We start from the raw sequence: 24,854 nt of genomic DNA, 5'->3' as shown, positions 1-24,854 counted from the left end.
TGTGCGTAGGAGATGATAGGAAGACCCACCAACCTTTATTTTTTTTGTAAAAAAAATTATATTTTCAATGTGAGATTGTCAGTGTCAGAGGAGTGAGGAAGACACTTAAGCGATGACGTGGCGCAGTTTGATTGGGTTATGGTAACCCACAGAAAAGCCTTGACTTTAAGAGAATGAATAGTTGGGCTTTCTTGTGTGTGCATGCTGCCGTTGCTTTCCCCCTTTGGCCCTTCCCTCTCCTTTGTTGGTAGGCTCCTTTAGAGTTGGAGAGGCTTAGAGCAGACGATGCACAAGCACTGAAGCACAAGCACACACATCCTCTCTCTTTCTCACTGTGAAGTTTCACAGACAGTGTGCATGTGTATCATTGCCCATATGTTTAAGTTTCAGTTCTATTGTTTCCTTGTTTTATTGGGTCTTTGATGCTCAACGCATCTCTACCAACTGGTAAGCGTTTACTTGCTTCCTTTTTTTTTCTCTTACTATGTTTCTCTCTTTCTAGTAAACTTCCCTGAACCCAGTTCATATGCGTCTCTCTTTTGCTTCTTTGGTTGCTGAAACAAGGTGGGTTTCTAAGTAATTGAAGCAAACACTAAATGTTAAAAAGCTTAGATTTCAGATCATACTGTTTCTTGGGTTGGCTTTCTGTTTGATCGGGAACAATATGGTGGGTTTGGGCTAAGTCGGAATGAGTTTCTTCCCATTGTGAATTCGATTTCTTTTTTGCCTTCCTTCCACTTTTATTTCTGTACCCTGCTTTGCTTTTCTCTGTTAACGCAAAGTTGTTAATTTTTATCTTTTATATTTCCATTTCATTCTGTTTTGTTGTTAAGAGAGGACTTGGGGAAAAGTAGATAGAATCTGTATCTTTCATATTCTGTTGTTTAAATTTCTTAATGGAAATGTTACACAAACAAAGTCAAATAGTTGAATTAGACCCATTTGAGTGAAGTTCATAGTTTCCATGGATCACAAGTTATGAAATTGTTAAGACCCAATTTCTCTGCTGATCCCATATTACTTGGCATCCAAATTAGGTTCTTTATTCACTTAAGTTAATCATTATGTGAATGAGAATTTGCAAGACTTTCCCCTTTCTCCTTATTCTTGTGTCATTGGGTTCAACAGGTTTATTGGTATTCTTTAGGGCTTAAATAATAGAGATGGCATATAGAAGGAGGTTTGATCAGCAACCGCGGAGGCAGATTCTGCGGACTCAGACTGCCGGAAGTTTTGGAGAGCCATTGTTGGATAGCGAGGTAGTGCCTTCTTCGCTGCAGGATATTGCTCCTATTCTTCGTGTTGCAAATGAAGTCGAGTCTAGGAATCCAAGAGTTGCTTATCTCTGTGAGTTGCATTTTCTTATGTTATATGCTGGTATTATGTTATCTGTTTGTATGTAAATGCCATGCGTGTTTGTTATTAAGTGTTGTTTTGATTAATCAGAGCTCATCAAACCAATTGGATTTATCGTAGTGTAGCTTATATTCCCATAGCTTCTGACTCTCTTATGCGAAAGGTAAATGTGATGGATGCAAATTTTCTCTCTCTCCTTTGATCATTCAACATGATTCAAACATCAGGTCTTGTCCAGTGTGAAAGGAATACATGATGGATTTTGTTTTTCAATGATGATTAATCCCTAACCCCATCAGCTTTGGTGAGGGAAAACCCCAGGTACGCCACCCATTTGGGTGGGGGAATCTTTAGGTACACGCAGATTCCCTTGGAACATGTAAAACATGTGAATCATGGTTATGAGAACCATAACTACTGAGGAGCTGGCCCCAAGGGGTTGAAAAGATTTGAACTCGAAGAATTATGCTTTCTAAGGCATGTTGCCTTGCCAACTAATCCACCCCTTGGGGTTTAATTTACCATTTGTTTCTTTAAGATGCAATTATAAATACAGCTTTTTGTTTTAATTTTGTTTTAATTTTTAAATCTATTTATTTACATTTTTTGAGGCTATGGTATATTATTCCTAGTCAATGGAATGTATGGTTAGTTGATACTGCATCTAACATGCAAGGAGATGATAGTGCTCATTCAATTTGGTTGTATCTTTGCCATTGCACTTTCTTCCATGAAGGTGTTATGTATTTGTTCTAGGCACATTTTTATTTCAATAATTAATTTATTTCTTTCTAAATTGATGTTGTTGAGTTCAAAAGCAGGCTACGTGCAAGACATTTTTTGTCCTTCCTTAAATATATCTTTTGTTTTTCTTAATGGTGAAGTGCTATTTTGTTATTTTTTCTCCTGTTGTAATACAACAGGTTATCTTTCAAAATTTATCATGACATGACGATCTCTGTATAAAATCAATGGCATTTTTGTGAACTCTGTTGTATGTTTTTTTCTTTTTTGGGAGAACTCTGTTGTCTGTTCAGGAGTCCATTTCATACTAATGTCTATGTTGGAACTTGGAATTAGGTCGGTTCTATGCCTTTGAGAAAGCTCACAAACTAGATCCCACATCTAGTGGACGTGGTGTTCGCCAGTTTAAAACTGCACTTCTTCAACGTCTGGAAAGGGTAAGCTTTGATTTCCCTAAGTAATTGCAACAACTTTTTTTTTCTTATATGTGATGTGATCTTTAAGGACATTATTAATTTATTACCAAACAAAGAAAGAAAGAAATAGATAAATAGATAATAAATAAATCAAGTTAAAAAATGAATAAATAAATGAATAAGTGCATAAATAAATAAGAACTGAAAAAAAAAAAAAAAGATATGAGGAATGGAATTCAAAATTCACATTGGACATAGTAAGGAATAAGTGATTTTCTTCTCAAAAAAGTTAGTATTTTGTTGGACAATATCTATCATTTTAGCTTGCAATTTTTATCATGGATATCTATCTGGAATTGAGCTGAGATATTACTTTTCATTTGGATTCATTTCAGGAAAATGAAACAACATTGGCAGGAAAGGCAAAGAGTGATGCTCGGGAAATGCAGAGTTTTTATCGAGATTACTACAAAAAATACATTCAAGCTTTGCAGAATGCTGCTGATAAAGCAGATCGGTTTGTCTCTAATAGTATTGATGTGTGCTTTGTTTGATTGAGAAATTGCTCTGTTGCATTGTATTTTAGTATTTTGAAGTTCTTGTTCCTAACACAGTGCGCAACTGACAAAAGCATACCAAACTGCTGCTGTTTTATTTGAGGTTTTGAAGGCTGTCAATCAGACAGAGGCTGTTGAAGTATCTGAGGAGGTGAAATAGAAGTTTTTGACCTGTAACTTTTTTCGTAATACTAATCTTCATTTTACTCTAGTTTCCTGCTAACTAAATATTCATATATATATATATTTATATTTATATTTTGTACTGTAGATTTTGGAAGCTCACACTAAGGTTGAAGAAAAACAGCAGATATATGCACCTTACAATATTCTTCCTCTTGATCCTGATAGTCAAAATCAGGCAATCATGAGATATCCCGAGGTTTCAACATTTCATTTTAAACAGAATAAGTATTATGTCTTTAGACATTAGACTGCAGGTGAAACATATTGCCTCTTTTTTTTGCTTTACAGATTCATGCTACTGTTTCTGCACTCCGTAACACCAGGGGCCTACCATGGTCGAATGGCCACAAGAAAAAAGTAGATGAAGACATTCTAGACTGGCTTCAGGCTATGTTTGGTTTTCAGGTGAGGTGACTAACCAAATCAATTATCATACACTTTAGTTTTTCATATTTCATCAGCAGGCTATGCCCCACTCAATGTGCAGAAGGATAATGTGGCAAATCAAAGGGAACACTTGATTCTGTTGGTTGCTAATGTTCACATACGGCAATTACCAAAGCCTGATCAACAACCCAAGGTTTTAATTCTTCTCAGTTTTAGCTTATATGTTCACTTTCTGATCTAGTTTTTTTTTTTTGGCTGCCAACTTACTCTACATACCAAATCATTTTCTTTTATAGTTGGATGATCGCGCTTTAACGGAAGTGATGAAGAAACTGTTCAAAAATTACAAAAAATGGTGTAGATTCTTGGATCGAAAAAGTAACCTTTGGTGAGGAATCCTATTTGAAAACAGCAAGTGATTGATATACTTTTTTAGATATAATATTAGATATATTTCTTGCAAATGTTAAGTGGGTTAGCTGGAGTCTTCTTTGAAGCAGCAGTGATGCTTTGTTTATCTGTGGCTTGTAGTTGTCCAATGCGATATTGTGATTTACTTGTTTGGTTTTGTTTTCATACTATTAACATACAAAAGCTGTTTCTAACTGGCAGGTTGCCAACTATTCAGCAGGAAGTGCAGCAGCGAAAATTACTATATATGGGCTTATATCTTCTTATATGGGGAGAAGCTGCAAACTTGAGATTCATGCCAGAATGCCTTTGCTATATTTATCATCATGTATGTGTTAAGATGCTGTTTTTGACCTTGCTTTATGACATTTATATTCCTGTAATGTAATTTAAAAAACACACACTTACTCATAGCATATGGTTACAAACACTTTTAATTTTGCAACACCTTGTCAACCCTAAACCACAGACACCCCGAGGCTTAAACACACATAGAAGTTGATAATTAATTCTTTTTTTCTATTTGGGACTCAATTCTTGTGAAGGAGGGGTGGTGTACTAGATGCTTAAAATTTCTTCATGCTCTGTTGTACTTCTTGAGAAGTAATAACTTTTTTTTTTCAGTAGGAAGGGTGAAAACCTCTTAAAACTCTAATCCTTTTGTAAGTCATTGAATCATAATACTTTTGAGAATCATTGAATCATCATATTTTCAGGAATTTATATATAATTAAAGAGGCAAACTAGTAAATTATGTCAAGTTTTTATACATTTCTGCTATTACCTCTTCTGTTAAACATTTTCATAAGAATTTCCTGGAGTGGTATTATAGATATCTCAAAACCAAATGACACACATATGTTCTATAGAATAGTCAATTTTGAAAGGATAAATTATCAGGTCCTAAAAATATTGTACTGGAGACGTTCGATGGTTCCACTTTCTTGTGGACATTTGTTCCTGTTTTATATTTGTTTTATAAATTTTAGTATTCTTATCAATTTGATCATAATTATTTTTGATCCAAGCCAAAGTAATTGAGATAAAGTCTATGTTTATTTAATGGTATCATTCAGTAGTTATGCTTTACATTTTGTAGATGGCATTTGAATTGTATGGAATGCTAGCTGGGAGTGTTAGTCCAACGACGGGCGAGCACATAAAGCCAGCCTATGGTGGTGAAGATGAGGCCTTTTTGGCTAAAGTAGTAACTCCAATATATGATACAATAGCAAAGGTGTTGCTTTTGCTACTTTTCTTTGGTTAATAAAATCTCTTTGACATTTTATTACTTCATATCTTGGTAAATATACTTTTTGTTTTTTGCAGGAGGCTTTAAGGAGCAAAGGAGGAAAATCAAAGCATTCTCAGTGGAGAAATTATGATGACTTGAATGAATATTTTTGGTACATGCTTTTCTTTGTCTATGTATCCTTTTCCTATGCAAAGGCTGTAGATTACAAGATTTTGTTGGTGTAAAATTGTAGGTCAGTTGATTGTTTCAAGCTAGGCTGGCCTATGCGTGCTGATGCTGATTTCTTTTGCCAGCCTATCGAAGAGAATCAAATTGACAAAGATGAGGTATGTTGTAATTTTGGATATAAGAAATATTTATTTCCTTCTTTTCTTGTTGATCATCCCTGGTTTTCATTATATAACCTTTGACTTCTTTCACTGACAAAAATCATGGACTGCTGTCCATTTTCTCTGTACAGTCAAGTTAACTGCTACCTGCTTTGTACCAAATGTTTTTTACTTATATATATATATATATACACAAATTCTTTCTGCAGGACGTCAGTTCTTTAGAGTTCTTTAACTAAAAAACGGACGTGGGTCTTTTTTTGTTTTGTTTGGAGATGGTTCAAACATCTGTTTTCTAACTGGGACTGGACTCTCTGCTTTTCAGAGGTTTAAGGAAATACTTCAAAGCTCATATTTAGCTTGCAGGCTTATATTGTGAGATGTCGTGTGTTATACTTTAAAGTTTGTTTGAAATACTTGCCTCTTTCTTGTTGTTTGTTGTCTCGCGTCCATCACCAAGAAAAACAGATGTACTGCTCTTTAGATTATTGCCAGCATGATCCAATCTGAGGTTAGATAAACACATCTAAGTAAGAGAAAAATTTTAGGCAAGACTTCTCACTTCTGTGTTATTCTTGTACTGAAAAAACTCTCACTGATAATGGACCATGATGCACCTGCACTGTAGCTATTTTTCTTTTTCTTCTTTGAACTAATTTATTGACCTAGTTTTTGCATGATTCTCATCACCCTAATATCTGCCAAAGTAATTCAAGCTCAGGATTTTTTTCCTGAAATATCTTATTATGTGACTATACAGATGAAACTGTAGTTTGACATAGTACTTCAAACCTAAATTGGCTTTGGACTTGTTAGGTAAGTTAGCTAAGTTTCACATATGACTAGAAATTAAAGCATATTATCTGAGGCTCTGTAAAATACACACATTAACACAGAGTGACTCTCTTATAAGGATGTCCTCATGTTAAGAAACATAAGTACAACAGTGTTGAGGCCCACCCCGCAAGGTGACATCATGATGCAAACTATCCATATGTTAAGTTCTCATTTAAGGATTATCCCTACAAAAAAATCAACCAAATCGGAAATCATTTAGCCATTGATTGTCATCATGATCATTTGTGTGTTTATTGGAAACACTGTGTTCATTTATTTATTTGGCTACGATTAGATGATTAAAACGGTTTCAGATTTTGTTGTTTTTTTGCAAGTATGATCCTTGAAGGGAAACCTAAGGCATGAATGGTTTGAATTATTGGACCGCATTGCAGGATTATCCCACAACAATGTGATCCTTACTTTTCTTAAAATGAGGACATTTTTATAAGAGACTCATTGATATATATATATATATATTATTTATATATATACATACACAGGCGATCTAGAGAGGATCATTTATATATAGACCACTCAGCAATGTGGTCTAATGATCTAAACTGTCCATTTTTTAGGTCATCGTTGAAGCCTGAAGGATCATCATAACAACAAATTAGGAAAATTGGGAATCTTATCCTATCAAAATAAAATAAGAATGTTATAAAATAAATAACAAATACAAGTGTATCAGATACATACTGAAACAATCGTTGTGTTAAATAAATTGACCAGATGATTTTTGATTGGATTGATTTTTGTAGGGAAGATATTCGTAGAGGGACCTAAAATTTGCATGGGACAACATTGTGAGATTAAAGTACTTTAGTTGTACTTGAGACATTTACCACAAGAAGGGTAAAGTAATCCTTAAAATTCTTATAACTTCTGAAAAAGAAGGCTAAATTGAATGCGATAAGGCCCAAATGATGACCACAAACCCTTAGTGCTGAACGAATAAATTCCCTTAATTGGCATGGTCTTGTGGGCATAAAACTTAAATCATAGGTTTCAATTAGAGTGTCTCTTCTCTTGTTGATTGAGCAATGCATTATCACCATCAAGAACTCTTTGTGCATGAATATTTCTTTACAAATTACTTAGTCAATGACATGGATCATTATCACTTGTTGTTTAGTAGTACAACGTTTTTTATGTTATTGATAGCGTTTTTCCCCAACAATTATATTGAAGAATGTATATATACTGCTTGAGTTTGTACTCTCCGCATACTCTCACAATTTCAGATGTTACTGATAGTGTCATGTCATAAATCAGATTTGGGATTAACATAGCTAAATGCACAAAATTTAAGTTGTGATATTTCTATTTTTGCAGTTTATCATTAATTTATCTGTTATTGTATACTTTGAAATCTAGTCGGTCTCTGTAGAAAATCTCAAAGGCTGCCACTGTTGTAGATGTTTAGGAATTATGAATCAGATTAACCAAGTCAAAACAACTTTCTTTTTTAGACTCTAGAATTTCAAAAGCTATTATCTTTCTTGGCCTGCCCTTTGGTTTAAATGTTTGCATTTTTATTGTGGAAATCTATGATTTTCAGAAAAAGAGACCATACACTGGGGACCGATGGATTGGCAAAGTCAACTTTGTAGAAATACGTTCATTTTGGCACATTTTCAGAAGTTTTGATCGAATGTGGAGCTTTTATATATTGAGTTTACAGGTAATTTTTATTTTGCTATCACCTTATTCTCCATTTATCTCCTATATTTATCTCTAATTAATCTTAGGACTTATGTAAAGAATATGATTTCCTTTAGGCAATGATCATTCTTGCTTGGAATGGGTCGGGAAAACTAAGTTCCGTGTCTGAGGGTGATGTCTTTAAGAAAGTGCTGAGCATCTTCATAACTGCTGCGATATTGAAGCTTGCACAAGGTAAATAAAACCATTTGACCTTACTAGTGCTATTGATGATTTATTATTTATTTTAGTGTTTCTCCTGTTGTCAAATCTTTTCTATGTGCCCAGCCTTCAAATTAAACTGATTTTCCAGAACAAATATGTCAAATTAAACTGATATATTTTCTGCCACTACTTACATGTTCATATAGGAAATATATCAGTTTAAATTTGACATATTTGTGCTGAAAAATCGCTACAGTGACAATTTTCTATGAAAAATTAGCCACATTTACCTCAAATTGAAGTAGCTGACTGTTAGAGTTTTGACAAAATTGCTTCTGGAAAACAAGGATGATAGACCATGGACTGATCCCGTTCTAAATTCCTGCACAATCTCATAGTAAGGGAAAGAATTATGTAAATTTCCTTAGTTTATCTTTAAAAGATATAAATTGAATGAAAAATTTAAAATGAAATTAACAACTTAGTAGAGCTTGTGAAATTTCCCTATTTGGTAGATCACTATGTCTAAACTAGCCTTGGAGGAGGGTGAACAGGCAATTAAAAATTATATTTAAACTTGTGAAAGGTTCATTTGGTGTTTGTTCTTAAAACTTAACTCAGTAATATGTAATACCGTTGACGAAAAGTAGATTCTGACTGGTTTTTCTGTAGAATTGCGTAAGCCTGCTCGAATAATATAATGTTTAATCACTAATATGATAGTCTTCTTCCTTCTATATTTTGTAATTTGATTAATCTTTATTTTTTTTTCTTTTCAGCTGTTCTTGATCTAATTCTGAGCTGGAAAGCTAGGCAAAGCATGTCAGTTTTTGTCAGAATAAGATATCTCTTGAAGGCTGTTTCAGCTGCAGCATGGGTCATTGTTTTACCAGTGACTTACGCATATAGTTGGAAAAATCCTCCTGGATTTGCACGGACCATCAGGAGCTGGTTTGGCAATGGACCAGATTCATCGTCTTTGTTCATTTTGGCTGTTGTTATGTACTTATCTCCAAATATGCTCTGTGTATTGCTGTTTATGTTCCCATCTATTCGCCGGTTTCTTGAAAGGTCACACAATAAGATTTTGATGCTCATGATGTGGTGGTCTCAGGTATGTAGATGGACCTTGTACAACATGATCTAGTAAAGTGTTTTATGGTGACTGAAGCAATAAGCACTTGCCTCCTTTGGATATGATACCTGAAATCATTAATTTTCTAGCCATTTAAATTTTATTTTCCTATTATATTTTTCAAATGTCCAGCTCAGTCTAATACATTTGTTTGATGTCCTGCAGCCTCGGCTTTATGTTGGAAGGGGAATGCATGAAAGCTCAATCTCTCTTTTCAAGTAAGCATGCTGATTTTTATATATTTATTTTCTTTCTAAGGGAATGGCTTGGGATAGATACTCACTGCTCCCATTGTCACTCACTGCTTTTCCTTTTTAGGTATACCATGTTTTGGGTTCTCCTGCTTGTATCAAAATTAGCCTTCAGTTACTACGTAGAGGTATTTCTTCAAAGTTTTCAAGCATCAGCACTTCTGCTTTAATTATGAATTTTTTTTACCACATCCATGTTTAAATGATTAGTCTGGTGAGATAGCAATGATTCTTGACCTACTTGTAACTTTTGGATTTTAGAGGGGTGAATTCTTGTGATGGGCAAGAATCATTTATCACCATGACATTATGTAAAATCATGACTTATACCATTGATAACTCAAACTTGTTTATTTAGGTAATGGATGGCACATGAGTATAAATTTCTCTGCATGCTCCCTAACCCAAATTGATTGCCTTTCCTTCATCCCTTTTTTTTTTTCCTCCTCATAATTGCTTTTAGGGAGAATTTTAAGCCTATTTGTATATCAGAATACCAATTAACTAGAAGAAAACAATAAGAAGTGACATTAGCATGTCGTCGCAGATTTCATTATTTACCTGTTGGCCAATTGGGTTTTGCCCATGATTTATTAATAATAGCAGCCTGTTTGGCAATGGTTCAATAATCTTATCTTAGAGTCGGGTGAAGAGTTAGTTGAATCAGTTTTATTTGTTCTTCTTTGTTGCAGATTAGGCCTCTTGTAAAACCAACTAAAGAAATCATGAAAGTTCATATATCGACCTATCAATGGCACGAGTTCTTCCCTCAAGGTAACTACATGAGTGAAAAAAAACTTCCTTTTATTCTTCAAATGGTTTATGATGTCATCATTTGACCTTTTCAGCCAAGAATAACATTGGTGTGGTGATTGCACTCTGGGCTCCAGTTGTTCTTGTATGTTAATGTTTATCTCATTGTCACATCAGTGTCTTTCATCCACTTAGTTGTGTTAATTTTACTTGAAAATATTTTATTCTGATTTTTCTCTGCAGGTCTACTTTATGGATACTCAAATTTGGTATGCTATCTTCTCCACAATATTTGGAGGTATATATGGTGCATTTCGCCGTCTTGGAGAGGTTGGTGGAGTGTTATTTTCTCTACAAATCCTGATATGTATATTACTTTCCATATTGATGAAGTTATTTCAATCTTCCAAAGCCCATCATTTTTATCCTTCCTTGTTGGGGAATTTATTTGAAAAGGAAAAACAACCCAGATAGTTTTAATGTGTTGCTTTTGAGTGATGTGTAAATCTACAATGGGCTCTTACTGCCTCCCTCGGGGTTTGTATTCAACGGATATGTAAGTTTTTATTTTCCCGATATAAATTTTAACTAATAAATTGGAGAAGTATTAAAAGAAACAATGTGAGGTTCTTGCAGTTTGAAAGGAAAATAGAATTTTTTTTCTTTCTGCAGAACAGGGAGTAGGATGCTGAGTTGGTTTCAATACCAACAATTTTGTCAATAGAATATTTTATGCATGTTGGTTCTATTTTAAATCTTCGCATTTTAAAATTTGTTTCATGAAATACATTTGACAGTCCTAAGCTATTTCATTTATGTATTTATTTATTTTTTAATATCGTAGTCAATATTCCTCTTATACCTTATCAATTTTCATTTCTGAGGACAGTTTGAAAAAAAAAGAAGTTACCCAATATCCACTTAAAACAACCCATTACCTTATGTATAGAGAGCTGCTATTTACACACCCTTAACAACTTAATTTGTGAATTTACCTATTTACCCTAATGTGAAAATACACTACACACCCCTCCCTTTCCCATCCACCTCCCCCTGCCGCACCACCTCCCTTTGCACCCCTCCTTTCCCCCTGCTGCACCACCTCCCCCCTGCAACACTCCCCCTGCCGCACCACCTCCCTCTGCAACACTCCCCTTCTGCCTCTGCACCCCTCCCCTTGCCGCACCACCTCCCTCTGCACCCCTCCTCTTCTGCCATCCCCCTCCCCTCCCCTCCCCCTGCCGCACCACCTCCCCCCTGCAACACTCCCCCTGCCGCACACTCCGGCGACAGTAACCCAGCACCCTTGAACATAAAAAAAAAAAATAAAAAAAAAACAAATATGCAAGTGGTTCTGCGTACCAGCGCCGAAACCGGTGGTTTCATTCGGTAGGTAACCGCCGAATAGAATAGGATTGTTCGGCGGGTACCTACCGAACGAAACCATCGGTTTCGGCACTGGTCCGCCGAACCACTTGCAAATTTTTTTTTTTTTGGTTTTCTTCTCCAGCGAGCTGGGTAGGTTGGGTGGTCGGCGTGGTCTTGGCGGCTCTGCATGCATGTGTGCAAGTTGGGTGGGGGGAGGAGCGAGGGAGGGGGTGGGCTATGTATGGAAGTTTGTGGTCTGTGGGGGTGCGGCAGGGGGAGGGGAGGGGGATGGCAGAGGGAAGAAGAGAAATGGAAGGAGAAAAAGGAAAGGAGAGGGGGAGAGAGAGAAGGGAAGGGTTGAGCCGTCGGCGACCCCGCCGGCTACCTTGCCGACGGTGGGGGTGGCTGAGGGAGGTGTTGGGGTGGGGTGTGTGTTGTCTGGGTTTTGGGAGGGGTGTGTATAAGTTGGGATATTTTGGTAATTGGGAGGGGTGTGTATATGAGAAATGTTAATTGTGGGAGGAGTGTGGGGGTGTGAAGTGAGAAAAAGTGAGGAAAGGGTGTGCAAAAAAAATTTAGGGGTGTGCAAATAGCAGCTGTCTATTTATATTAGGGCATTGCTTGGGTACTCAACTTTGAGTACCACCTTGTACTCATCACCAATCATATGAGCTCATGATGGGGTCCACCATGAGAGAGAAGATGGTGGACTCCATCATGGTCTCATGTGATTGGTGATGAGTACAAGGTTGATACTCAAAGTTGAGTACCCAAGCATTTTCCTTTATATTATTCCACAAAGTAATCAACATAATTCTATTCTTTAAATTCTTTGTTCTTTTATGATGCCACTTATGTATTTATGTTACATGTGTAAGGGAGAGTTGGTATGCGTGCGTGTTGAGATGGTATCCTAAGATGTGAATGTCAACGACATGTAAATTATGTTAGACATGTTTTGCATGCTCTTTTTTTGAATTGTGCCTGCAAGATGCGTGCAGGAGGACTAGTATGTATGTGTACAATATAATTATATATGTATTCCAAACACATGTTTTCTTGTATAAACTCTCTTCTCTTTTCAATCATTAAATAACTTTGGTATTAATTCACCAATTAGCAACATTAAACAGTTGAATTGCCCCTTTTTGCATGGATGCTGGTTTTAATATTCTCTTTAAGGGTTGAGACCTCACAGTTTGCCCACCCTTGTCTTGCATCACATATATAAGGTTTGGGTAATTGTATTTGCACCCAATTTGTTTCTGAACACACTTATCCAATGTCATAATACTCATTTTACCCTTATTTAATTTTTTAGATAAAAATTGGAAAAAATCAACTATTTCCTCTCTTCTCCCTTCCCTCTCCCTGCCCTTTTCCCCACCCCACATAGCCAAAGGCATGCAATAATAGATGAGTGCAATGTTTTTTTTTTTTTTCAAAGTTTAGAAGTAATTAAATAAATCGAAAATTAATGAGGCAAAAAGGGAAATTAAGGAATGTTTTAGGTGTGTTGAGGGGGAATTGGGTACAAACAGAAGCTCCAAGGTTTTACATTCTGTGATGGAGATTTATAGATTTATTGTTCATGACAATGGCTCCTTTTGCGATTGGATTGGTAATGTTATTCAAATCGGTAGAGTAATCATTCCAAAGTATCTAGACATTTCTGTTTATTCACCATGGAACTGAAATGCCACCTTGTAAATGGATAGAGCAGTGTTCATTACATTCCACATGTTCACACATACAACTTGCTGTTTCAACTTTCCTACTTATTGTGGTTCATGCACAACTTCAATCCAATATGTTAAGAGGGCAGAAGAGTTTTTTTCCCTTTCATTATAAATTATTTTCATTGAATTTGATTATTTGACATGAAGTTGTTGTCTGGACCAGAAAATATAATATGGTCTGCTTTCATGTATTTTGCCTTGCAGTAATTGTAGGTTGTTTGAACTTAAACACCTAACCAGATGATTCTCTTTCTTTCAGATTCGAACACTGCGTATGTTGAGATATAGATTTGAATCACTTCCAGGTGCTTTTAATGATTGCTTGATTCCTGTGGAAAAGAATGAAAAAATTAAGAAGGGACTAAAAGCAACTTTCTCTCGCAAATTCGATAAGGTTTGATCACTGTTCTGCATTAAGAACCACCAAATTTGATAAGGATTGTCAATGGACAATTTGGTACCTCCCTCTGTTAATCACTGAAAGGCCATCATATGAGTCATCAAAGTTGGCTGTTTATTTCAGATATCATCTAATAAAGAAAAGGAGGCTGCAAAGTTTGCACAGATGTGGAATGAAATAATCAGTAGTTTCAGAGATGAGGATCTGATAAGTAATAGGTAAAATAATGATGTCACAAAAGGACATGTTTTTGTTAATGTGAATGAATGTTGAGCTCCAATCTTTTACTTTTTGGACTAAACATTCTGTGACGTAGGATGCCTGTATTTGTTTTTCAGGGAAATGAACTTGTTGCTTGTCCCATATTGGGCTGACCCAGAATTAAACCTCATCCAATGGCCTCCTTTTTTACTTGCTAGCAAGGTCTATCTTCTCATGAGTAAATTTCTTCCATTAGTCTAACCAAGACAATTAAATGTATTCACTCTGTGCTAACTCTGTAGATCCCTATAGCACTGGACATGGCAAAAGACAGCAAAGATAAAGACCATGAGCTGAAAAAGAGAATGAGTACAGACGATTATATGCGCTATGCTATTCGCGAGTGCTATCTTTCATTTAAAAGTGTTATTAATTTTTTAGTCCTTGGAGAACGTGAAAAGCAGTGAGTACAATACTACCTGAATTAACTCAGAAGAAAAGGAAAACATAGTTTTATCTGTTCTGACTTTTGTTAACTTCCTGTTTTTTTTCTCTGTCCAGGGTTATAAGTGAAATCTTCTCCGTAGTTGATGATCATATTGGAAAGGAAAATCTGACAACGGAACTTAATATGAGTGCTCTCCCAAGCCTCCACAAACAATTTGTTATGCTAATTGATCATCTGGTATTCTACTTTGACAGTAAACTAGCCCATATTTCTGTTGATTAATCGAGGTAGTAGCTAGTCCCAACCATATCTTTCTGATGACTACAGTTAAAGAACAAAAAGGAGGACAAGGACCAGGTCGTAATTGTCTTGCTTAACATGTTAGAGGTCGTGACAAGAGATATAATGGAGGATGAAATTACCACGTAAGTGATTTGGATGTTGCTATCTCAAGTATGTTAATATTTTGAATTTTTTCCTCTTAATCTTGCATTATTTTTCTATTTCATGCAGCTTGCTAGATTCAAGCCATAGTGGATCACATGGGAAAGAGGAGGGGATGACACCCCTTGATCAACGAGATACATATTTTGGTCAACTGAGGTTCCCAGCCCCAGAAACAGAAGCTTGGAAAGAAAAGGTATGTTTCATTTACAATTTTATGATTATAGTGCTGTTTGTAAGATTGTCTGCTGTCATCACGACCAGAATATTAATGTTGTTTTATGTGTAGAGGGCCAGCCCTTCTAGTGCATTTATCTTTCAAAGTGAATATTAATGTTATTTAATTATCTGCTTTGCCTTCTCAGTGTGAAAATTTCTTGTTCTTCTCTTTCTCTATTCATCTCCTCTCTGTTTCTAAATGAGTTTAATAAAAAAATTACTAGTACTTGTATAACTTTCTCCCATATATGAGTCCATTATCTTCTATAGATCAGAAGGCTTCAGCTATTGCTTACGGAGAAGGAGTCTGCTATGGATGTCCCATCCAACTTGGAAGCAAGAAGGCGCATTTCTTTCTTTTCTAATTCATTGTTTATGGAGATGCCTCCTGCACCCAAAGTTCGAAATATGCTATCCTTCTCGTAAGTTCTCTTGGAATTGGACATTCTTCATTGTATTGTTATTGTAAACCTTTCATGGATGGCTGGTGAAGATATTTCAGCATTGGTTAATCAAGTTATACATTCTTGGGTTTCACGTTTCAGAGACAGGATCAGTCTATCTTTAAATTGTTGGTCTGACTTATTGTCTCTCTCTCTCTCTCTCTCTCTCTCTCTCTCTCTCTCTCTCTCTCTCTCTCTCTCTCTCTCTCTCTCTCTCTCTCTCTCTCTCTAAATGAAAAGAATTATTTGATGTATTTTTGTTGCAACCTCTTCATAATTTCAATACGTTGTGGAAAACAATATGGAATATATCTTTTGCATGATAGATATTCCTTTTTGCCTTTTGGGCAATCAAAAAATTTCATATTCAGTATATATTGCCTGACATGGTTATTATTACTGTAGGGTTTTAACACCATACTATTCAGAAGAAGTTCTTTTCTCCATGGATCATCTGGAAAGGCCGAATGAAGATGGCATTTCTATCCTTTTCTACTTGCAAAAGATATTTCCAGGTTAATTGTTTTCTATTTTGTTATTTGTTGTTTTTCCTCTCGTGATATAATATGTATTGTGAACTGAACTTCTGTTTTATGAATTCATGATTTATTACAGATGAATGGACTAACTTTCTTGAACGAGTCAATTGTACAAGCGAAGAAGAACTCAAAGAAAGTGAAGAAAAGAAAGAGAAACTCCGTCTTTGGGCATCTTATCGAGGCCAAACATTGACCAAAACTGGTATAAGCTGATCTCCCTCCCTCCCTCCCTCTGAGACTTGATTCGATGTGTTATATTGCCTTTGTATGATTATGAGTATTGTCTTGCCCTATTCTTTATAATTAAGTACGAGGTATGATGTATTATCGGAAAGCTTTGGAACTTCAGGCCTTCCTCGATATGGCAAAAGATGAAGGTACAGAAGCTTAGTTGTAAAGTAATTTCCACATCTCTTATGCAGTATTAATTTTGTAATATTGATTTCATTTTTTTCCTCATTATTAAGATCTAATGGAAGGCTACAAGGCTGCTGAATCAACTAACGAGGAACATTCAAAAGCTGAAAGATCATTATTGGCCCAATGTCAAGCAGTAGTTGACATGAAATTCTCATATGTCGTGTCATGCCAGCAGTATGGAATTCACAAGCGATCTCGTGATGCTCGTGCCACAGACATTTTGCAACTGATGACAACGTATGTTCTCCAATATCAATTTTCTTTTATGTGAAATGTATACTAATAGATTAAGAAAACATCAAGTTTTCACATGAGGTATTATGAAATATTTTGTCCTAAAAAACCAAGGCTTTAATTGTTTCGCAAAAAAGTTATAACTATTTTACAAAAAAAATATTTGGGTTAATAGAGCAAAAATTATGGTAAGTGTAAATGATATAACTAAAAGAGCAAAAGAAAAAAAATCTTATTTCTATCCCCCTATTCTGATGAATTCTGTTGGTTTGCCATTGTCCCCATAATTTAAGCTATTAGGATAATGGGCAACCTCTTCAACTCCTACTTTCTCTCCCCCAAGCTATAAAAAAAAAAAAAAAATTTTCTCCTTTATTTTTGTAATTTAATGATATTTTAAAAATATAGTTTCTTGTCACACAAGCATACCGATATAGAGGGTGCGTGTAGAGAGTCTCTTTGCTTCTATAAGCAAGTCATTGTTATCTCTCTTTATTTCCTTGTTGCAGATACCCATCTCTTCGGGTAGCTTACATTGATGAGGTTGAAAAAACTAGCGAAGATAAATCCAAAAAGATGGTTCGGAAGGTCTACTATTCGGCTCTTGTAAAAGCGGCTCCTCCAACTAAGTCAATTGATTCTTCTGAGCCAGTTCAAAGTTTGGACCAGGTAATGATCTGAATAATATTCAATATGTTACATTGACAGTACTTTTATATAGAACTTGAAATCTTTCTGGAAGAGCCTCTTACACCAGTAAGAGATTCATAGGGGTGGTCCTTGTGGGCCAGTTCTTGAGAGAAGGATTAATATTGGCAGATATCATCAGTTTAGATAATCTTCTTCTCCCTTGCTCCTCCCCTTGACGACCCCTCCGCCCTCCTAAAAAACTTCCCAAGTTTGTGTTTGCTTCATTTTGCACATTACAGTAATATTAGTTCTATTTCAATTCAATTGTAGGCTATTCTAACATTGCCACATATCTGTACAGGAAATTTACCGGATAAAACTTCCTGGACCTGCAATGTTGGGAGAGGGAAAGCCAGAAAATCAAAATCATGCCATTATTTTCACACGTGGGGAAGGCTTGCAAACAATAGATATGAACCAGGTAAACACGCGTGCAAACGCACACACACATGTTAGCTCTTATCGAATTGATCTGTATTGCTTTAATAAAACTCCATCTGTCCATGACCTAAACTAAAGATGGAAAGAGTCGCTCACTGAATACCTATTTATTAAAGAAGACTGAGCTAGTCCTAAAGCCGAAAGACGAAGGCAGCAAGGCGAAAGGAACAAGGATTGTTTGCTACACGACTTATCCATTTGACTGGCTAGCTGAGGCTAGCCCGTACTAACGGAAGGTCAGGAATGAAAGTCAAAAGCAGTGCCCCCCAAAAACACGGAGCAAGCAATTTCATTGCCTGTTCAAATAAAGCAAGCGGCTAATCGATTTAATTCGAATCATGGAAAATAGTAGTACACACACAAAACCCTATGCAGATGCTTTGTGTGTGCGTGAGAAAAAGTACTTTATAAATTATTATAAAAGTAAAAATAATTCATGAACATAAAGAGGAGTGGAAATAGGAATTTTTGAAAAAAAAAAAAAAAAGTTGTGAGAGAGAGAGAGAGAGTTGGTGTGGTGGCCTAGTGGGGTCATAGAGAGGAACAAGGAGAGAGTGTGGATGAAATGTGATACTGTGCGACTTGGACGTTGCAAGTGGTTTCAAGATTCTTTTTACCTCTTTACAGTCCTCAATTCTTTATAGTTGCTAAAATTTAGTGTGTGAAATGGCTTGAGTTTCTGTAAAGAAAAAGTTTAACATGATATAGAGGGTCAAACTGAAATACGGTATCGGCTGAAGTGATAGTATAGGATTTTTTCTTTTATTTTTTTTTGAGAAGAATTTATAGTATAGGTATAAATTCTATAAAGTTATATGTAATGGAAACTCCACAATGGTATTAACAGGATAACTATTTGGAAGAAGCATTCAAAATGAGGAACTTGCTGCAAGAATTTCTTGAAAAGCATGATGGTGTTAGATATCCGACAATACTTGGACTTAGGGAACATATATTCACCGGCAGGTATTTACTCTGTTGTTGCTCGGAAGCAGGTTTACAGTGCTGCTAGTAAATTAAGACTCCATAGCTTATCATGTCTTCTGTTAATTTGTGCAGTGTTTCATCTCTTGCGTGGTTTATGTCAAATCAGGAAACTAGTTTTGTAACTATTGGGCAGAGATTGTTGGCTAACCCTCTGAGGTAAGAATTCTTAATTTTTTTTTTTTCCTTTTTTTAAAGAATGACTTTGAAATTCCTAAAACCACTATTAATCCTAGAGGGGTGGAATAGGCCAAATCAACACTTACAAAAGCCAATGTTTTAACCAACTAAGTTACCAAACCACCAAGTAAGATGAATAACCCAAAGTTATATGTATATTAGAGCATATACATATATCATTGAGTTATTTAATCCAACCAACACAATCAAGTCAATTTCACAGTGCACGCCAGAATTTTATATGGAAAAGACCCCCAAAGGAAAAACCACGAGACATAGTCTAGTCATATTAATCTACTATGTAGAGAAATTACTACATAAGATACTCATGCCCGCTGTTAGTACTACCTTAACTACGTCCCAGGATGAATCCACACTCATCTTCTCGAATTAGCGGCACAAATACTTTTAATCATCAATCACCTTCGAGGCACAAATACTCCAAAACTTTGATGCAGTAGCTACAACTCTGGTTAGAAAAGAAATATCCTCTTTGGAAACTCAAGACTAAGCTCATTGGCCCAACTTAAAACTAAGGCCTTTTTAGTCCAAAGTGAGGTGTCCATCGTAATTTAAGAGTCCTTCAATAAATAATATAAATAAATAAGGGCTTTTTTCATTTTTGTTACCCAAATTTTGACCCTTGTCCTAATTTGGTGCCCAAACATTAATTTGATCAGTTGAGTGCAAACTATTATTTAGTATCTCATGAGTGCCCAATAACATTTATGTTAAAAATGTTAGCAAATGTTAGGGGAAATGTGGTCACTTTATATATTCAATTCTTTTATATGTTTAAAACCTGACATAATGACTTCTTAAAAAAAAAATCTGATGTTGTGTGGTTCACTCGAGAGAAAAACAGAATGGAAACAAGCTCTCTGGGAATTTTCGCTTGAGTGAATTTCTTTAGCCATGAATTGAAATTCCCAAGTTGATCACTAACAAGCCTTGAGGGGGGTGAATAGACTTAATCACTCAAATCCAATTTTTAAAATTATCAAGTTGATTAATTAAGTAGCGTTTTAAAATCAATTAAACTTGAGCAAGCAAACAACAATCAATCACACAAAGAACAGGAGAGATTTGTTGACGCAAAAAACCCTTAACTTGGAGAAACCACGAGACCTAGTCCAGGGAAAATAATCCACTATGATATCTGACAAGTTACAACTAGGACTTGATCCAAATCTAACTACACTCATTCTAGAAAGATAAACTGACCTCACGCCACTTGCAGCTCTTCAATCACGAGAATTGTAAGGAGACTTTCTTGCCAATGCCCTAAAGACAAGAGCTCACAAACCCAACTTCAATCTTGATGCTCGAGTATAAACATTGTATCTGCATTGTATAAACATTGTATAACTTGATACACAATTGATACGGTAGTTTTCCAAACATTCTTAAACATGAATGCAACAATGCAACTAAGATCATGTAAGCATGCAAACTGTCTAACCACCTATATGCATGATATGTCTAACATCCTATGTGCATGATACACAATTGAAACAGTAGTTTTCCAAACATTTTTAAAACATGAATGCAACTATGAATAATCATATAAGCATGAAAACATGTCTAACCACCTATATGCATGATATGCCTCTAAGTCTTACTTACCTTCCTAATTGTGAGATGTGACTTAGATACCTCGAAATACACTTGAATCACCACTTAATCTTCAATCTTCAAATCTTGGACTCTTGAAACTTACTCAACCCACTCAAACTTAGCTCAACCTATCCTAATGCTTACAAACACATAGGTTTTGGGCTAGGAAATTGACAACTCAAAATTTTACATTTACAGTCTTCACATATACGGTTTCAAAATATAAAGGTCATGTTTTTTCCCTTCCAAATGAGATTCAAGCTGTCATAATCTGTGTGATTTGTTTGTTTCGCATAATTTCGTACCAACTATGATTTATGCATACAGTGAGCATGTTTTTCATATCCCTCAAAACAGATTACAAAATCGCTCTTTTTTTAAGCAGTACATATGATTTTTCTTCTTTAAAATAAAAAACCTATTTTGCTTGATAACAATAAAGCTTAAAGTAAAATATAACTTCCATTCTACATGTTCCTTTGTGTTGAATCCATAATTTTTTCATATCTAATTAAACTCTGCTGAATCCATAATTTTTGTTGCTTATTCAGAGTTAGATTCCACTATGGTCATCCAGATGTATTTGATAGGCTATTTCATCTGACTAGAGGAGGCATCAGCAAAGCTTCTAAAGTCATCAATTTAAGCGAAGACATATTTGCAGGCATTCTCGTCGCTGTAAAATTTTTTATAGACATTTTGTTTTAGATTGATAATGTACCAATTTGACGTATTTTTTTCTGCAGGTTTCAATTCTACATTACGTGAAGGCAATGTCACTCATCATGAATATATACAAGTTGGTAAAGGACGGGACGTCGGCCTCAACCAGATCTCAATTTTTGAGGCAAAAATAGCTAATGGAAACGGCGAACAGACACTGAGTCGTGACATATATAGGCTGGGGCATCGATTTGATTTCTTCCGGATGTTATCCTGCTATTTCACCACAATTGGTTTCTATTTCAGCACCTTAGTATGTATAAAATATACCTCTTTTTCTTTATTAATAAAATAATCCTTCACAGTTATCTCAAATGTTTTGTTTCTGGTTTGGCAGTTGACTGTGCTTACAGTCTATGTGTTTCTCTATGGTCGCCTATATCTTGTTCTCAGCGGACTTGAAGAAGGGTTGAGTACTCATCGAGCTATTAGAGACAATAAGCCTCTTCAAGTAGCTCTTGCTTCTCAGTCTGTTGTGCAAATTGGATTTTTGATGGCCTTGCCTATGATGATGGAAATTGGTTTGGAAAAGGGGTTCCGTACTGCACTAAGTGATTTCATATTAATGCAGTTACAATTGGCCCCGTTATTTTTCACATTTTCTCTTGGTACAAAGACCCACTATTATGGAAAGACTTTGCTTCATGGAGGTGCAGAGTACAGAGGAACAGGTCGTAGCTTTGTGGTATTTCATGCCAAATTTGCTGAAAACTACAGGCTCTACTCTCGAAGTCATTTTGTCAAGGGCATCGAGCTTATGATTCTGCTTGTTGTGTACCACATATTGGGTCATTCATATAAAAGTTCAGTTGAATATGTCCTCATTACAATATCTATATGGTTCATGGTTGGGACATGGCTTTTTGCTCCTTTCCTCTTCAATCCATCAGGGTTTGAGTGGCAAAAGATTGTCGATGACTGGACTGATTGGAAGAAGTGGATAAACAACCATGGAGGGATCGGTGTATCTCCTGAGAAAAGTTGGGAATCCTGGTGGGAAAAGCAACAAGACCATCTCCGTTACTCTGGGATGCGCGGTATCATTACTGAGATAATATTAGCATTGCGCTTTTTCATCTACCAGTATGGGCTTGTATATCACCTGAACATTATAAAGAACTCCAAAAGTATTCTGGTATATATCTTTTATGCATTTCCAACCTTTATAAATTCATTTCAAATATCTGTTATATCTATAATGCAGGTGGAACTTTAATTTTCTTTTTTCTCTGGGCATACAGGTATATGGTATTTCATGGTTCGTGATCATTCTAATTTTGGTGCTGATGAAGGTGGGTAGTGAAAATTTCTGGACTCCTAATATATACCTTGAAAGAAACTGGTTCTTTGTTGTTTCAAGATTTATATTTATTGAAACTTCATAAGATGTAAAGAGTTATTAGTGACAAAAATTACCATGTGGAGGCTTTCACCTTTATTGCACTGTGAAGAAACTGAGGCATTTTGCATTTGCATTAGCTAGAAATGTGAAAATCTGTCTTTTGAGAACTGAATTACCAAATATTTGTTTTTTATACTATTACAAAAATTGTGCATACATTTGCTTTCATTTCATTTCAGAGAAAAGCATCGAAAGCAATTTGCATACCTTTTGTTTTTTATTTCATTTTTAAAATACACCCAAACACCAGAACTTTGCTAAGAGAACAAGGAAATACAGTTCTTAAGCTATCATTATACAGGGTCCAAATATTGATTAAAAGAGTTGGTAGAATGGAGTATGAAGTCTTGCTTAATAAGTGATTTCTTCTACCAACCAGTGGAGCCTTACCTTAAAATTTTTGCTCTATGTAGTATAACCATATTTTAAATATATATATATATATATATATATATAGTTATTAATCATACTGTACATTGTTAACTCTGTTAACTCAGAAGCCAGATGTTTGTATAGGCATAATGAGTCAATATGGTTGTGTGTTGATATGTTAAATTCTGCCTAGTTTGCATGTCAGAAATATTTACTTGGTTTTTACAAGCTTTTTTGGTTTTAAATGCTACTAATATACGAATTTGCTTTTCTTTTTATTTTTTTTCCAATAGAAAATAAATTTAATGACTGTTGGATTTTTTTTGACAAATTTGCACGACATTTACAGGTTGTGTCTGTTGGAAGGCGACGACTAAGTGCAGACTTTCAGCTATTGTTTCGACTGTTTAAGGGACTCATATTTATTACATTTGTATCTATCTTCATTACCTTAGTAGCGCTTCCTCATATGACGCTACGGGATGTCATAATGTGCCTCCTTGCCTTCATGCCAACTGGTTGGGGAATGCTTTTGGTAAGTAAATCATTTTAGTCCTTTTGTTGGTTTCTCTCCTTATTTTTCTCAAACTTATTCTTTCCCATCACTTGTGCTCACTTTGTTGCTTGTTGATAACTTTACATGCAATGTCAGAGACTCAGAGCCTAAGCTCTGACCCTGTTCTAACTATCTCTTTTCTTTTTTGCTGAGTCTTTTGAACTTTTTTTCTTCTATAGATTGCACAAGCTTGCAAGCCACTAATTCGACAAGCAGGTTTTTGGGGGTCAGTTCAGACACTAGCTCGTGGTTATGAGATACTGATGGGTTTGCTACTTTTTACCCCGGTTGCATTCTTGGCTTGGTTTCCTTTTGTTTCAGAATTCCAAACACGAATGCTGTTCAACCAAGCATTCAGTAGAGGTTTACAGATCTCTCGTATTCTTGGAGGAGATAGGAAGGGACCCAAGGGCCACAAGTCCTCCACTAATAATGAGTAGTTGTATTGCATCCAACCAAAACAATGCTCTCAGTATCTCAGAGTACATATGTAGCTCCAGTGCTTACTGAAATTATTCATTAAAACAATTCATAGATGTCTTTCTATATGTTCCTTTTTTTTTTTCTTCAGAAATTAGAATATATATGTAGTTAAGATGAAAGGTATATGCATATTATATGATGGTTTGGAGCTTGAAAATTTCATGGATTGATTGATGTATATTTATACACGAATTAATTTATATTTGTACTAGAGAATTAAAGATACATCATTGCTTTCAATATTTGAGGATCAAAATGTTGAACTGAGCTTAAGAGGATGAGACAGCTGGTTTAACACTCCCACACATTTGCTGATCATGGACAGATAAATTTGGATTGAAAATCTTTTGAAGACGACGCCGCCAATTGTTTGATTGTAGTTGGAGATCTTAAACACATTCAATTAATTCGTTTCTTTTGTTTTACTTGTTTATTCTAAGCCGAGTATGGTAATTAAGTGAA

At 35.5% G+C, this 24,854-nt stretch overlaps 1 protein-coding gene across 2 annotated transcripts; it reads left to right on the top strand.

Annotated features, from left to right (window-relative positions):
- The first annotated feature begins 215 nt into the window (after nt 1-215).
- LOC147292238 (callose synthase 1-like) lies at nt 216-24,617 on the top strand. Of its 2 annotated transcripts, none has more exons than XM_086234868.1 (43): nt 216-447; nt 1,148-1,347; nt 2,437-2,537; nt 2,912-3,033; nt 3,131-3,224; nt 3,345-3,455; nt 3,548-3,664; nt 3,747-3,839; nt 3,943-4,034; nt 4,259-4,385; nt 5,157-5,294; nt 5,387-5,463; nt 5,545-5,638; nt 8,043-8,165; nt 8,263-8,380; nt 9,130-9,464; nt 9,651-9,703; nt 9,804-9,864; nt 10,429-10,510; nt 10,585-10,634; nt 10,733-10,819; nt 13,856-13,990; nt 14,120-14,214; nt 14,335-14,419; nt 14,500-14,660; nt 14,759-14,882; nt 14,973-15,070; nt 15,159-15,285; nt 15,579-15,730; nt 16,157-16,266; nt 16,367-16,492; nt 16,599-16,667; nt 16,758-16,947; nt 17,454-17,613; nt 17,936-18,055; nt 18,923-19,041; nt 19,135-19,218; nt 21,408-21,520; nt 21,603-21,832; nt 21,917-22,714; nt 22,821-22,871; nt 23,703-23,888; nt 24,089-24,617. In XM_086234868.1, exons 2-43 carry the CDS (start codon nt 1,164-1,166, stop codon nt 24,347-24,349), a joined length of 5,853 nt encoding a protein of 1,950 aa, XP_086090994.1. In that variant the 5' UTR covers nt 216-447; nt 1,148-1,163; the 3' UTR covers nt 24,350-24,617. The 2 variants fall into 2 exon arrangements, with proteins under 2 accessions (XP_086090994.1, XP_086090993.1); XM_086234867.1 differs by having other exon boundaries at nt 1,129-1,347.
- The last annotated feature ends 237 nt before the right edge of the window (nt 24,618-24,854 follow it).

This window comes from Dryas octopetala, chromosome 3 (assembly GCF_963921425.1).
Source record: "Dryas octopetala chromosome 3, drDryOcto1.1, whole genome shotgun sequence".
Taxonomy (NCBI): Eukaryota; Viridiplantae; Streptophyta; class Magnoliopsida; order Rosales; family Rosaceae; genus Dryas; species Dryas octopetala.
Note: the sequence above shows the minus strand (reverse complement) of the source record. Positions and strands in the feature narration are given on the sequence as shown.

Bases quoted from the DNA above. Each gene is read 5' to 3' on its own strand.
- LOC147292238 (XM_086234868.1), top strand. From the start codon at position 1,164: ATGGCATATAGAAGGAGGTTTGATCAGCAACCGCGGAGGCAGATTCTG. The intron at 4,386-5,156 runs GTATGTGTTAAG...TACATTTTGTAG, and splicing joins TTTGCTATATTTATCATCAT to ATGGCATTTGAATTGTATGG. The intron at 17,614-17,935 runs GTAATGATCTGA...ATATCTGTACAG, and splicing joins CAGTTCAAAGTTTGGACCAG to GAAATTTACCGGATAAAACT.